This window comes from Quercus lobata, chromosome 9 (assembly GCF_001633185.2).
Source record: "Quercus lobata isolate SW786 chromosome 9, ValleyOak3.0 Primary Assembly, whole genome shotgun sequence".
NCBI lineage: Eukaryota > Viridiplantae > Streptophyta > Magnoliopsida > Fagales > Fagaceae > Quercus > Quercus lobata.
Window position 1 is genome coordinate 15,781,572 of NC_044912.1, and position 15,815 is coordinate 15,797,386.

The 15,815-nt window shown below is 36.1% G+C and overlaps 1 protein-coding gene across 5 annotated transcripts; it reads left to right on the forward strand.

Moving 5' to 3' along the window:
- The first annotated feature begins 729 nt into the window (after nucleotides 1-729).
- LOC115960287 (anaphase-promoting complex subunit 13-like) lies at nucleotides 730-5,569 on the forward strand. Of its 5 annotated transcripts, XR_004085139.1 has the most exons (4): nucleotides 730-769; nucleotides 3,490-3,573; nucleotides 3,823-3,949; nucleotides 5,366-5,569. XR_004085139.1 is itself a non-coding variant. In XM_031079091.1 (3 exons), exon 3 carries the CDS (start codon nucleotides 4,409-4,411, stop codon nucleotides 4,625-4,627), a length of 219 nt encoding a protein of 72 aa, XP_030934951.1. In that variant the 5' UTR covers nucleotides 730-769; nucleotides 3,490-3,573; nucleotides 4,392-4,408; the 3' UTR covers nucleotides 4,628-4,911. The 5 variants fall into 5 exon arrangements, 3 of the variants coding, with proteins under 3 accessions (XP_030934951.1, XP_030934953.1, XP_030934952.1); XR_004085138.1 differs by lacking the exon at nucleotides 5,366-5,569 and having other exon boundaries at nucleotides 3,823-4,022; XM_031079091.1 differs by lacking the exons at nucleotides 3,823-3,949; nucleotides 5,366-5,569 and adding an exon at nucleotides 4,392-4,911.
- Nucleotides 5,570-15,815: the final 10,246 nt, after the last annotated feature.

Consider the following 15,815-nt stretch of genomic DNA (forward strand, 5'->3'; position numbering starts at 1 on the left):
AAGAAAAAATAGTAAAAATAAAATATATAGCAATAAACATTAAATTATCTAAGTCATGTTATATAATAACAATATATTATTATATACTATATGTATAATGTAGTAGGATAATATTTAATAATAAAAAAGATAACTTAAAATACAAAACTAAATCGCATCAACGAAAAGTAGAGTTCTAATTAACACAAAAATTCATCATACTAAAGTATGGATGCGAGGAAAAAAAAAATTGAGAGAGAGAGGAAAGTAACAATTTTTGCATGAGAAAACTATGCATATAATAGAAGAGAAAATGTCAAATTTATAGTAATATGATTAGAATAATAAGAGTCAAAATAAAGGAAGATAAAATGATAGATAAAGAGTGATATTAAGGTCGAAAGTAGTGGGGAAATGAAAAGCTAAAAATGAGAGAGAAATGTTGGAAAAATAATAATAAAAATAATGGTTAAAAGTATTTTAATTTTTAAATAATGGAGTTTTCAAGTCACCTTAAATGAGTAAATATTTAAAAAAAAATATTGGAAAAATTTTGAAACAAAAAAGATAATAACGTGAACACTAATGTGTCTCAACTAGAGCATAACAGCAATAAATACTTTGTTTTATCTTTTAGATATATAGATATAGATTATTGGTAACGTCTTGAAAGCTAGATTTTTGTATTATACTTAATACCAAATAACAGATTTTCAGTTTGCCCCATTTGTGTTCTTGCAGGCTTGCAGCTTGAAAGGCCTTGAAATCTTTTGACATATGGGCTGAAAAAGTAAGTTTGGTGTCGTTATTTGTGGGATAACATCATCGACTGATATGTCCAGGAAGAGTCTTAAGGTTGATCACTTAAATTGTAATATGAAGGATTTCCTTTTGATGTCATGAAATTGAATTGCATATCATGATTAGTTATTGCATCAAATTAGGAATTTCACATGTGGATGTGATGAACATGTAGATGATTTCTTGGGAGTATGGTCATATGAGTTAAGATTTGTCATCATCTTGCCATACATGAGTAGATATAACCTTAAGAAGGCAATTCCATGACTTTTTTTTTTCATAAAATTGGGTAAAATAAAGATTCATGTAATGATAAATATGATAATCTATCAGCATGAATTGGATCTACATGTTTATGCGTGAATTTTCTACGTTTGATTCTTTGGTCATGTGAACTGAAATAGTGAAATTTGTTTTCAGGTTTTTTTTTTTCCTTTTATTTATTTATTTTATGTAATCTCACATGTTAGAGCACTCACATTAATCAGTACAAATAGAAGAAGTGCATAATTTTACACATTTTTGCTCAAAATTTACTCACATCAATCCCTCTATAATACTATGCATTTCCATTATTTATTATTATTATTATTATTTTGTTAAAGGGAAAATGCATTAAACTAGCTAGCCATAAAAGACGAAGTAGTGGCTAAAAGCCTTAAAGGAGTACAAACCAGCAGCGTTCGAACTTAAAAAATTACATAAATCATTAGTAGGTGGCAAATCTAAAACAATAAAATTCCCAAAAAAGGAGCAGCCTGCTCTAGCAAGGTTGTTAACACACCTATTTGCCTCCCTAAAGACATGGTTGATCTTGATACGGTGGAATTGCCCTAAGAGGTACCTGCAGTCGTTGAGAAGAGGGGAATACGAGCTGGTAGAGGGTTTTTTTTTTTTTGGCTAAAACGAGGTTAATAATAACTTGTGCATCTAATTCAACAAAAAGTTGGGTATTGCCAAGCTGGACAATTAGCATCAGCCCATCTCTCAAATCCTAAAATTCAGTGACAATACTGGTTGCAAGTTGCAACCCCGATATTCCTCATGTAGCCCTTAATCCATTTCCCATGGTGATCATAGATAAGGCCTCCCCTACCTGCCTTCCATTATTGCTACAGCAACCGTGTATATTTACACAGTTATTGTAGCTTTCTATTTTATTTTATCACTCTCCTTTCTCATCCGATTTTCTCTCTTCCTCACTCTCTTTCTCCTTTTATATTCTCTTAAATCCAACAACAAATCTATATAGATCACCGAATTCTTCAAACTTATTCTAAATCTAGTTCCCAAATTCATCAAACCCTCCCCTAAAAAAAAAAAATCATTAAACCCATATAAATTATCAAACCCAAATTGCAAAAGAAGAAGAAGAAAATGCAAAAGTGGTAGAAGAAGAAGAAGATGTTGAAGAAGAAGAAGAAGAAGTAGCAATGGAGAGTCCAAAATCACCGCCTACAGTAGCGGAGAAATCCGCACAAAATTACCAGCCAAATTGCAAACCCAAAATCATTTTCCATAATCAAACTTAAATTGCAAAAGAAAAAGAAAAAAGAGAAGGAGAAGGAGAAGGAGAAGGAGAAGATGAAGAAGAAAGAAGAGAAAGATGCACAAGAAGAGAGAAGGAGAAGACGAAAAAGAAAGAGAGAGAGAGTGTTTAGAGAATTAATGAGTTTGGAGTGTGTGGTAAGGTGGGTGGGGTTGTGGGTAGGTGTGAAATAAAAAGTGAGAAAAATATTATTTAAATAAAAGAGGGTGTATTATAGATAATCTGATGTGGGTTTTTTGCAAAGTGATTGTGTAAAAAAAGAAAAAAGAAAATGTGCATAATTTTACATATTTTTGCTCAAAATTTACCTACATCAATCCCTCTATAATATTGTGCATTTTCATTATTGCTTTAGTAACCATGTATGTTTACACAGTTACCGTAGCTTTTTTTTTTCTTTTTTCTTTTCTCTCTCCTCTCTCATCTGATTCTCTCTCTTCCTCTACCCTCTTTCTCCTTTTATATTCTCTTAAGTCCAACGACAAATCTATACAAATCATCAAATTCTTCAAACTTATTCTAAATCTAGATTCCAAATTCATCAAACCCTCTCCTCAAAAAAAAAAAAAAAAAAAAAAAAAAAAAAAAAAAAATCATCAAACCCAAACTGCAAAAGAAGAAGAAAATGTAGTAGTAGTAGAAAAAGAAGAAGATGCCAAATAAGAAGAAGAAGTAGCAGTGGAGAGCCCAAAATCACCACCTATAGTAATGGAAAAATCCGCCCAAAATTACCACCCAAATTGCAAACCCAAAATCACTAGCTATAATCAAACTCGAATTACAAAAGAAAAAGAAGGAGAAGGAGAAGGAGAAGGAGAAGGACAAAAAGAAAGAGAGAGAGTGTTCAAAGAAGTAATAAGTTTGGTGTGTGTGATAAGGTGGGTGGGACCGTGGGTAGGTGTGAAATAATAAAAAAAAAAGTGAGAAAAATACTATTTAAATAAAAGATGGTGTATTATAGATAATCTAATGTGGATGATTTGCAAAATGGTCATGTAAAATAGAAAAAATGTAGAATAAACAGAAAATTTTAGACGGGACTAAGCCGAATTCTCTTATTTGACTCATTTCTTGATTTTTGTTAAATGTATGACATGACATTGATTTATGAATGAAATTTTTTGACTTGATGGGATTGATCATTTACCCTTAATTCCTAGGAGACATCTTCGGATTGGGCAAGATTGGTATGTCGCTTAGCCTTCAAGTCTAAATCAAAGGATTTAGATTAGTTCACTTCCAATGTAAGTTTGCATTTTGCTTTAACTCGTAAAAAAGAAGAAGTAATTTTACATTTTCTTAGGTTGTAATTATAAATAAAAGCAATGCAATTTTTCATTATTTTGCAACAAGGTAAAAGCCATGTAATTTTCTTATTTCATATTTTTGTTATGATAATGTAATTTTGGATTAGTTAATAAAATGCATATTTTATTGGGTTTCTTTATTTTGTCCCAATAATAATCGACTTCATTCTACTTTGCTCAATTTAGGGAAATAAACATGGTCAATTGAGCCTCCAATATGAGACTCATTATCTAGGGAAATACCCAGAAACTCCGGGTGCTATGGGTCGAGGTTCTCACACTTTAGCATAGCAACATCATGAACTACTTATGGGTATTAGTATTACTCTTTCTTGTATCAAAGTCTACCATACATGAAACACATGCTTCCAATACCCTTATTAAAATTCAATTGAGCATATTTTGCAATCTTCATAAAGGTTTTGAGTAGCTCATCATGGTTTACCTGAACACACAACCAAACAAACCGGCTTCTAGAACCAAGAATAGTGTGGGAATCAACATAGAGAACTTGATTGATGAAACTACTAATTTACTATAAATTATTTAATTGTAGTACTCGTTAGGTAGCTTCGAATGAACCCAAGCCCAAATTGATAGGAGAAAGTCCACTAGATAGCACAAACATTTCTTAAACATAGAGCTGTCAAACACAAAAGAAGTTCATAAGATAAAATAAAAAAGAAATAGTAGAAATTATAGGAGTTAAGGACGGAATCACGTCTCTCTCATCTCTCTCTCTCTCTCTCACACAGAGTCACAGACAGCAAACATGGCAGAAATAAGCCTGGGGATACTAATAGATATTGTGGATGAGGATTGGATGAGAGACACCTTGCCTAATGATGATCTTCCATTACCACCAGTTTTGGTTGTTAGAAATGATGACACTGAGGAATCAAATCAGGAGACTCAACAGGTTGGTGGAGATACTTGGCATGATCTTGCATTAGGCACTCAATACAGCTCTCATGCCTCAGGAGATGCATAAGCAATACTTTTGAAGTGGTTGGATCCTTTTTATTGAGGGATTTGAAGTTCATGGCTCTCTTTCCTTGTGTGAGAACCCTTAGAATTTTTCATGTAAAAGACTGTAGTTTTATTTTGATAATCATACGAGAAGACTTTGGTTATTAGTCCTTTGATGGAAGAGCTATGGTGAAGTGTCAATTTATACAATGTTCTCTTTTGCACTGGCACATCACCATGTATATATATGTACTTCACTTCCCTGTCATGTGGAGTTCATCCTTAAGTTCTCTTCGTCTGCAGTAATATGTATTGCTCTGCTTGGTAAACAACTTAATTTGGTTCAAAAGGACGGAATCACGTGAAATTTCGTGACTTGCAAAGAATCATTGTGAGGATCAAAACTCATGCCTTATATAGCAATTACTTACACCGTTTTTTGGGTGAATTCTTTTGTTTAGGCCTTTAATTAATCTTTTTTTTTTTTTATGGTAATATTTCCTTTTATTATTGGAGTAATTTTCAATTAAAATTTAGAATAAGGTCTTGCCTTTTTGGGATATCTAATTTAACACTAGAATTTAATTTTGTAATTTTCTCAATTTTGCATTTTTTTGATAATTTTAATATAATTTTGTGCTTAACATGAATTAGATTTTTCAAGCTAGGAGTGTTTTAGAGTTTTTAAGGGTCTCCTGGCAACTTTGGGATTTTTTTTTTTTTTTGGTTACATGTTATGTTTCTTATGGCTTGTCATAAGGTTTCCAATGGTAATGAGAGACAAATTATGGCTAGGAGAGCAGGGAGACGAAAACCCTCTTCAATTTGGTCTTCATCATCAAAGACCCACTGGTTCTCAAGCTTGCTAAAAGGCTCCTGTGATACAACCCCGAAGCTTATCTCTATACTCTGTAGCGAGTAGTGTCGTTAGAAGTTTGATCCCTCAACAAAGCCACTAGCCCTTGAGGCTCCAATTTCCTCGTCTTTGTTTCTTTGGGTACTTCTCTGCAGCTATGCAACCTCTTTAATTGTCAGAAAGTTCGTACAAGTCCACTTTCAATCTTTCATTTTCGAATGCATATAAAGAAATTAATAGGACAAGGTTATGCAGAACCATGAGGGTCTACAACACAGACATGTTTCTGACACCCACCCAGCCCACCCCAAAAAAAAAAAAAACAAATAAAGGGGGAAAAAAACCTTTTCGAATTTTGATGGTTCCTATCATAATAAACCAACATTGAGTATCACATTTTCAAAACAAAACATTAGGGGCTATTAGGTAATATTGTTTAAATAACAGTTTTCAGTATTTAAATAACAATAATATTTTTAATATGTATTTTTATAACACATGTTTGGTATATGTACTTAAAAACATGAAAGTTCAAATAGTGTAAAAACACCCTTGAACGTTTAGACCCCCAATTTACAAATTAACCAATTCAAGTTTTATGTCAAACAACAAGTGTGCGGAAAAAGAACAAAAGCTATAATATAGAATTGGAAAATCTATCTAAGCCAAATTAAAATCACAACTCACAGCAGATAATAAAAGGTAAAGATAAAAGGGAAGGAAGATGCAAACACAAAGACAACACGCGATGTGTTATCAAAGAGAAAACTGAAGCTCTTGGCGTAAAACCTCTCCGCCTCCCTCCAAGCTGTAAACAATCCACTAGAAAATGTAGTTGGGATACATGGATAGCAATAGACCCTCCAAGCCTAATCTACCCAGTGCACCTAAGCCCTCCAAGCTTCTTGCTCCAACGAGGTTGCGCCGAACCTTTTTCTTTTCTAACTTCCCGGATTCCGCTACTAGACCATAACATCAACCAATGAAGATTGGTTCCTTCCTAACTGCTTCCCAGAACACCAAACAGCCCTCTCACAGTAATGGATATGGTGAGAACAAGGTTTTGGTAAAAAGCCTCTCAAGGGTTTGGCAATGGAGAGGAAGAGAGGAATTTGAAGAGACACTTATGTAAAGATTGTAGATGAATCAATCTTGTTTTATTCTAGGGTTTCTCTCTCAAAATTCTCTCTGGAAGCCCTCTCTCATTTGTGGGTATAAGGGGTATTTATACTGAGGTGAGAGGAGAATGTGAAATGTCAGGTTTTTCAAAACAGGGCTGGCTCGCGGCTTGGCCTTGCGACTTGACTGAGTCACGAGATCCAGTTGCGAGATAACCGTATGGCCAGTTGTCCTGTTTTGTCTTATAGTGCTCCAACCAGCATGACTGTTCACCTTCTGGCATACTTGGCACGTGTGCTGCTTCTGGCGGCTTGCAGCCGCGAGTCACCCGCGAGGCCAAGCCGCGAGTCTTTGTTTTCTTGCACACTTTTGAACAAACTTCACTCTATCTCACTCACTACCCTTACAACAAGCCCACCTAAATACAGGGTTACTAAATGCTGAAATACAAGCAAATTTGGCACGGAATAAAGCCAATTAGATGGTTGATTAAATTCAACCTTACAATCTCCCCCTTTGGCTATTCCGTGACAAAACCCTAAAACAGACTCTAGACTTAACATGTGAGTTGGGAACAGTTGAGCAAAACTCACTCACACCTAACTCTAGAAGCTGTGAAGCACTTGAATCATATGACCATAAGACTCCTGAAACACAACAATACACCATGATCATTGTAAGCAGAAAATCGTGAAATGCATACGAAACAGGCAATATGTGATCAAGCAAAGATGGAGTTAAGAAACAAACCATGGCTTGATCAACCAAGTAATCACCACAAGGTAGTGACCACAATGCTCATTCACACTTGGAATGAACACTAGGACATACAAGCTAACAAGCTCAATGCAAGTCTCTTGCATGCCTAACACTCAACCAATGCATAATACACTAAGTATATGCATCTAGGAACAATCCTATAAGGGCACAAGAGTGATAGTACTTAAAAGTAAATGCAATACATTTATATAGAAGTACTGATTTAAACAAAGTATAAAAGGCTGCATAAAGCATGATACAAACCATAAAGCCTACAAACTATGCATAAAACATAACCCTAAAAGTTTACAAAAGCAACATGGGTACAAGTCACAATATAAACTGAATAACATCAAAAATATATATATAAAGTAAACCAAGTTTATAAGGTAAGAGTTAGAAACAAAAATACACCAAAGCCACAGTGTATTAAACCCATAGAAACAACACATTATCCAAAACATAAGATATAAGATAAAGTAAGCAAGCAAGATAAACTATGGTCCCCCTCAACATAATACTCCCCCTCAAGGTCTGTTTCTCAAAAATTTCTCCCCTTTTTTGATCGAAATGGCCAAAGGGTCAGTGCCCATGATGTGTGGCAAAGCTGTCGAATTTTGCAGAGAGAATATCCAGCTGGTCTTGCATGGCTATCAACCTCTCAGACTGCTCTGTCTGGACTTTCCTGAGTCCATAAAGTCTATCCAGGATTACTTGAAATGCGTCTTGAGGTATAGCTGAAGAAGTTGATGCTCTAGTCCTCTTGCCACTCCTTCTGGGTGTTGAAGTTGATGCTTGGCCTGCTGCCTCTGTCTCAGTCTCCATTGGAACACCTTCATCTTGTTCAGCCCCTTCTTCATCTATATCACCCGGAAGCCGTACTTGTATCCTTATGATGGTTTGCTTGTTGATTGCTGAGGGTATTGGCATTAGGCTGAGGTCTTGAGGAACTGGAATTCCTTTTGCCTTGAAAATCCGCATGAGAAGGCTAGGAAAAATCAGCTTAGCTCGGGAAGTTGTTCTAGTCTCTTCCATGATTGTATCAAATATATGAGAGCTGATATCAATGAATGTTTTCTCTTTTAGCTCCATAAGAAAAATGGCTCTGGCATTGTTGATTGTAGTGAGTTTCTTCAAAGGATACAAGTTGTTCATCATGATGATGGTGAGGCACCTCATGTCAACTGGAAAAGCTGTGGTATTGAGACACTTTCCTTCTCTCTGTCCTCCAATGCGGTTTTGAACAGTTTCTATAGACAACATTCTGTCTTTGTAGTTGGTAAACTCATGCTCTTCTAAACCCTCAAGACCAAGGACCCTATCAATATCATGGGCATCTAGAGTGAATTCATGCCCTCTTACCCAACAATCTAGCTCATCTTCCCTAATCTTCACATTAGAGTAAAATTCTCTTATCAGAGGCTCACACACACCCGGTAATCCACTTAACAACTTTTCCCAGCCTCTGCCCTCAAAACATGTGGGAATAAATGTATCTTTTAGGTCCACTAAATCCACAAATCTCTCTTGAATTATGGTTCCTTTCATGAAAGAATCTTTGTATCTCTCAAAGTGTTGAACCGACCTAAATAGATTAGAATCCATTTTCAATCGTTTGTCAGCCTTCTTTGCAGGAGTTTTCTTCTTCGGAGGTGAAGGAGCCATCTGTGAACAATCAGAAGAGGCCACAACAACATAGTACAATACATGTATAGAACAATTCAGTACTTTGTTAGTGACAAGGACAAAAATGCCACCATTCAGATGAACAGGCTAAAAAAGTGGATACACAAGAACAACTGGTATAATGCATGAGAGAGATTTTGAAGACATCCGAAAGACAAATATATGTTAATGAGACATACAGATTGATGTATATGACCTGACTCAAAGAACAAAAGACAGATGCACACAATAGATGGACAGGCACAAATTTCAGCACAGTAAATCTCACAGTCAAAATAGGAACATTTCGAATCAACATATTAACATAAGACCAGACAAGAAGAGAAACCAACAAATAGCAAACCCTAGCTAAGCACATGAAGAAGAACCAACCAACAACTTAGTTAAAATCAAACTAAATCAATAGCTTCCACAAGCTAAGCAAGGACAAAGAGCAACAGCCGAAACAAAAACCCATATCAAAAACATAAACAAATGTGAGTAATCAAGAGGGAAAAGCACATAATCAAGTGGAATAGAGTACAAGAAAGAAAACCCATACCTGTTACTTGAAGATTTCGAACTGAAAGGAAGCAACAATGGAGTACGAAAATGGAGGCACGGTGTGAATGGGTAAGAGCAGTTGAGAAAGACAATGAACAGTCACAAAAAGTTCGAGGGAAAAACTGAAAAAGTTTTAAAAAACTACCCATATTTTTACCAAACACGCGTTTTTCGCGACTGAAGTGAGTCGCCACCAAGTCGCCAGTTCAAGCCGCCAAAACACTCAAAGAAAAAAGGTTGAAAAATTTTTCTAAGTGTTTTTCGCGACTGGAAGGTCTACCCGTGAGAGAGTCGCGAGATGAGCTGCGAAAATCTCTGAGTAACCCTCGCGACTGGACCTTCCACTCGCGAACAAGTCGCCAAAAATGACCCGCGAGAATGCGACTGAGGCTCGCGACTTGACTTACCTGCGACTGAGTCGCCAAAACAGGGCAAAAATGATTTTTTGAAAATTTCAGTTTTTTAAGAGCAAAATACTTTCCAAAAACACCTAAAATACTCAAAAATCTTTTTGTGCTTGAATCAACAAAGATTGAGTATGTGAAAACACATTTCAACAAGTACAATCACACAAATGAATATGACATTTAATGAACATAAACTTGTGTGTTGTGTGTGGATGTCAACAATGAGATAGTCCATAGTCTAATGTGAAGCTTCAATGATCAATTCAACCAAGGCATACACAATTAGCACTAGATTATGTGACCCATCTCAATTATAGAAATATGTATATATGACCTCCACAAAACTTGATAACATAACTTGGAGCTTTACATTTGACTCCACTTTCAATCATAACAATTGATCTTTTTGATCCTTTTGAGACAATCGCCTCTCATTGTGAGAGTGATATTTGATAATTCATTTTAATGAACAAGCCTTTGGCCTTTTGAATAAACATTCACTTTAATTTTTGGTCGCTTTCCCTTTTTCCTAGTCGAATACTAGTATGTGCGACAGGTTTTTGCAGCTCAATATCTCTTTTCATTTGGAGATTTACATTTGGTGAGCTCTTTTTAGCAAAAACAAAAAATAAAGAGTGGGAAGGTATATAAACACAAGTCTATGCATGTCTCAAGATCATCATAACCATTCACTCATCATTCATGACAAGTTTGAAGATCTATTTACAACAATCACATAAATTTCAAGATTTTTCTCACAGTGATGAGGGTGCAAAGGAATAAGCTATGCTCGAAAATGCACAAAGTCATTAGCACAAAGGTACAAGGCAAAACAAGTTTTGAGACAAAAACTCAACAATGTCAATCAAACTTTTGATTTTCTAATTTTTATGTGATTTTTGGATTTTTGACACATAAGAAGAAAAAAAATGACCAAACGAATGCACAAAAAGACAAACAAACAACCAACAACTCAAACAACAAGCAAACAATCAAATATTGTCACAAAGCATAGGAAGTATTAATGCATGGACATGTTGTAATGCTTATGCATGAGTACCCTTCTTCACCCACACATCACTTGCATTTGGGGTGATTTCTTTATAGGATTGGGTACGGGAGTTAGGGCTTTCAAACCTTCGTGAGAAGCTTTCCAAACAGTTGGTGAATGCACCAATCATCTTCATCACGTTCATCATTATGGGATCACCATTTTGATCTCTAGATTGTTCACCTGCCCAATTTCTTCTATCATTTCTAGGTCCTCGTGACCTTTGAGGAGTTGCACTATTCTTTGCTCTCAGTTTTTGGCAATTTGGTCGAGTATGCCCTTGAAGTCCGCAATGATGACACACATAAGTTGATCTAGGACCTCTTTGTGGTCGTGGACGAGACTTGGCACGAGATTCAGACCTACCCACATACTGATTGCGGGGATTCAACAACCGTTGGTTCTCCACATTCTTCTTCTCCTCTATCTTGGGCTTCTCAGCAGTAGGGTCAACTTCAACTGGATCTTTAGCCTTTACAAACTTCACTTCTTTAGTGACAGTTCCAGATGAGCTACTTCCTCCGGTATATCCCAATCCGGATTTGTCTGAAAAACTCTTTTGAGATGAAATAACATCATCTAGCTTCTTGGTGATGACCCTCTCTATTTTAGCATTTGCTTGCACAATCTCTTGCTCAAGAAATCTCACTTTTGTGTAAGTTTCTGACAGCTCACCATTCAGTGTCTCTATCTCACATTTGGCCTCCCTATATCGGATTAGGAGACTTTTATAGTCCTCCTCTGCTTTCTTCATTTTTCTCACAGCAGCCTTGGCCACCCTTGTGTACTCACCCGACTTCTTCAAGAGTAAGTTATAATTCTCTTGAAGATTGGCTGTGCTTTCATCTTCTTTAGCATCTGATTCTTCAACAATTCCCAGTGATTCTTCATCACTATGTTCTCCAAGGTCTCGTACAAGTAGATTCAACTCGTCTAAAGACTTAACATGAGCAATTGTCATAAAAGCTAAGTAGTTCCGTTCTCCATTACAGCTTTCTTCAGATTCTGAGTCAGATGAATCCGAGTCACTCAATGTTGTGGCATATACTTTGCCTTTCGATTTCAAATAATTCGGACATTCTTTCTTAAAGTGTCCATGCCCATTACATTCGAAACAAGTGACACCTTGTGCAGGTTGGGATTCTTTTCCATCTTTCTTTTTGAATTCCCTTTTCTCCCTTCCTGAACTTTGGAATTTTCCTTTATCACTAAATTTGCCATTATTTTTGAATTTCAAGAATTTTCTAAAATTTTTAATAAGGTATGCAACATCTTTGTCAACCACATCATCTCCCGATGAGTCATGATCTTCCACCGTCTCATTAATGGTCTTAAGAGTAAGAGATTTGCTCTTCCGTGGATTGGGCAGCGACATCTCATAAGTCTGAAGAGAACCAACCAGTTTCTGGACTTTGATGTCATCAAGGTCTTTGCTCTCTTCAATCGCTGTCACTTTAGCACGAAAACTTTCCGGCAATGATCGAAGGATCTTCCTTACAATTTTAGAATCCTCTGTTTTCTCCCCCAAATTGAACTTGCTGACAACCACCTCATTCAGCTTCCCATAGAAAGAGTCAAAGGACTCATCCTCACTCATTTTGAGCTTCTCAAACCGAGTGGTCAGCATTTGCAACTTGGTGTCTTTCACTTTCTTCCTGCCTTCGTAGGTGGTTTCCAATATCTCCCATACTTCTTTGGCAACGGTAATGTGGGAGATCCTGTGAAATTCATCTGGAGACACACCACAGAAAATAGTATTGAGTGCTTTACTGTTAGCATTAGATGCAACGAGTGCTGCCTTATCCCATGTGGATTTGGCTGCCTCAGGTCTAGTCCAACCAATCTTAATAGCATCCCAAACAGATTCATCAATTGAGCAAAGAAATGCTCTCATGCGAACCTTCCAAAAAGCATAATTACTACCATCAAAATATGGAGGTGCATTTAGGGATTGAGACCAATCCATCTCAATAGGGAGTCAAGGATCACACAATGGTATTGAAACCAATAAAAGTGTACTAGCTCTGATACCGAATGAAAGTTCAAATAGTGTAAAAACACCCTTGAACGTTTAGGCCCCCAATTTACAAATTAACCAATTCAAATTTTATGTCAAACGACAAGTGTGCGGAAAAAGAACAAAAGCTATAATATAGAATTGGAAAATCTATGTAAGCCAAATTAAAATCATAACCCACAGCAGATAATAAAAGGCAAAGATAAAAGGGAAGGAAGTTGCAAAAACAAAGACAACATGCGATGTGTTATCAAAGAGGAAACCGAAACTCTCGGCGTAAAATCTCTCTGCCGCCCTCCAAGCGGTAAACAATCCACTAGAAAATGTAGTTTGGATACATGGACAGCAATAGACCCTCCAAGCCTAATCTACCCAGTGCACCTAAGCCCTCCAAACTTCTTGCTCCAACGAGGTTGCGCCAAACCTTTTTCTTTTCTAACTTCCCGGATTCCGCTACTAGACCATAGCATCAACCATTGAAGATTGGTTCCTTCCTAACTGCTTCCCAGAACACCAAATAGCCCTCTCACAGTAATGGATATGGTGAGAACAAGGTTTTGGTAAAAAGCCTCTCAAGGGTTTGGCAATGGAGAGGAAGAGAGTTAAGGAATTTGAAGAGACACTTATGTAAAGATTGTAGATGAATCAATCTTGTTTTACTCTGGGGTTTCTCTCTAGAAGCCCTCTCTCATTTGTGGGTATAAGGGGTATTTATACTGAGGTGAGAGGAGAATGTGAAATGTCAGGTTTTTCAAAATAGGGCTGGCTCCTGGCTTGGCCTCGCGACTTGACTGAGTCGCGAGATCCAGTCGCGAGATAGCCGTATGGCCAGTTGTCCTGTTTTGTCCTGTAGTGCTCCAGCTAGCATGACTGTTCACCTTCTAGCATGCTTGGCACGTGTGCTGCTTCTGGTGGCTTGCAGCCGCGAGTCACCTGGGAGGCCAAGCCGCGAGTCTCTGTTTTCTTGCACACTCTTGAACAAACTTCACTCTATCTCACTCACTACCCTTACAACAAGCCCATCTAAATACAGGGTTACTAAATGCTAAAATACAAGCAAATTTGGCACGGAATAAAGCCAATTAGATGGTTGATTAAATTCAACCTTACAAAACATGTGTTTTTTGTTGTTTAAAAACTGAAAACATGTGTTTAAGTGGTGCCTTAAACATGTATTTCCACAACACTGAAAACTGAATAACAATATTTAAACACTGCTACTAAATGGATCCTAATTGTTCTAAAAAAAGTTTTATTTTAATACATTAAAATGTTATTTTATCTATTTTAACATAGCATTTAACAATATACTCCACATTACGTTTCTTATTTTTAACACATCACTATTAAAATTTAAAATAAGATCAATTTTTTTATTAATGAGAGATATGGTGTGCTAAGCTCTTATCATGTGTTACCCACTGCAACAGATGAATTTCTTTCCATAATAACCTCTCTTATCATCTGAAACCTACTAATAACGTTTTTTACTTTAAAAAATGAAGAAAGAAAAAGTAAGCCTAAGATATATGTATAAATCCTAAGAGCATTATCATTATTGATGGTGTTAAAAAGCCAAATTGTTGTTTTTAGCATATCAATAATAGAAAGCATACGATGGTGCTACATCTAAAAAATTTAGCAATAACCCGTTAATCGTTATCTTTAAGAGTTTACTGTAGCTCAAAAAAATATAGTTTATTTGGTGGGGTTACTTTTTCTCATTAAAAAATTGTTTCTCTCTCTCTTTTCCTTCAAACTTCTCCCTCTTTTACTCTCTCTCTCTCTCTCCCAGCCTAGAGCTTCTCCCTCCCTCTTGGCATACGTAGATAATATTGCTTGCTCATCTTCTGTAATGGTCAAGTCTTTGTGATGTAATCTCGTACCTTTCACAGATATTATAGAGGAAATGATGAAAATTAGTAGGAGTGTTGAAGCTGTTGATGTTGCTTATACTTTTGGGGTTGAGCAAACATTTCATCCTCAGCGGTTGTGGCAGTTTGTGGTGGGTTTATTTATTTATTTTTTAAATTAGATTTGCAGTGGGCTATGAGTGTTTGTGGTGGCTGGTTGTGGGCGGTGGGTTGCGGCGGTTCTATGGTTGTTTGTGGTGCTTTTTGAAGTGGGTATATGGTGGATGTTGAGGTGGGTTTGTGGTGGTTGGTTTTTTTTTTTTTTTTTTTTTTTAAAATTAGAGTTGCGGTAGTTTTTTGGTGTGTTTGATATGATCTTTTTTTTTTGGATGGTGAGTTTATGGCTGTGGATTGTGATGGCTGGTTGTGCTGGTAGTTGGTTGTGGCTGGTGGTTGTTCTTGCTTCATAGAGGAGAGAGAGACAGAGAGGAAGAGAGATAAAGAGACAACGAAAAAAGTAAAAATTAAAAAATAATAATAAAGAAAAAATATTTAAATAAAGTGATAAAGTAAATAGAATTATTGATGTTTTATGTAATATAAAGTAAGACAATAATGTATTATAAACTAAGACAATAAAATGGAAAAAGTAGATTTATAAAGTATTAAAAAATAAAAAAATAATAATAAAGTTGCGAAAGTTCCCAATAATAGTAATAACACATTGCAAAAGTACTCAGAAGTCTCTTCAGACTTTACCGAAACACTCTCCAGCATTACTACATAACATTAACACATATATATACTACAACAACAACAACCAGCCCTAATAGCAGCAGCAAAACTACAATACTCACTTTCTGCACGCTTCAGTAGCACAAAACCCAGCATGGAGAAGCTTATCTAATAGCTAATTCAC

Coding starts and splice junctions, on each gene's coding strand:
- LOC115960287 (XM_031079091.1), top strand. CDS start 4,409: ATGGCAGAAATAAGCCTGGGGATACTAATAGATATTGTGGATGAGGAT.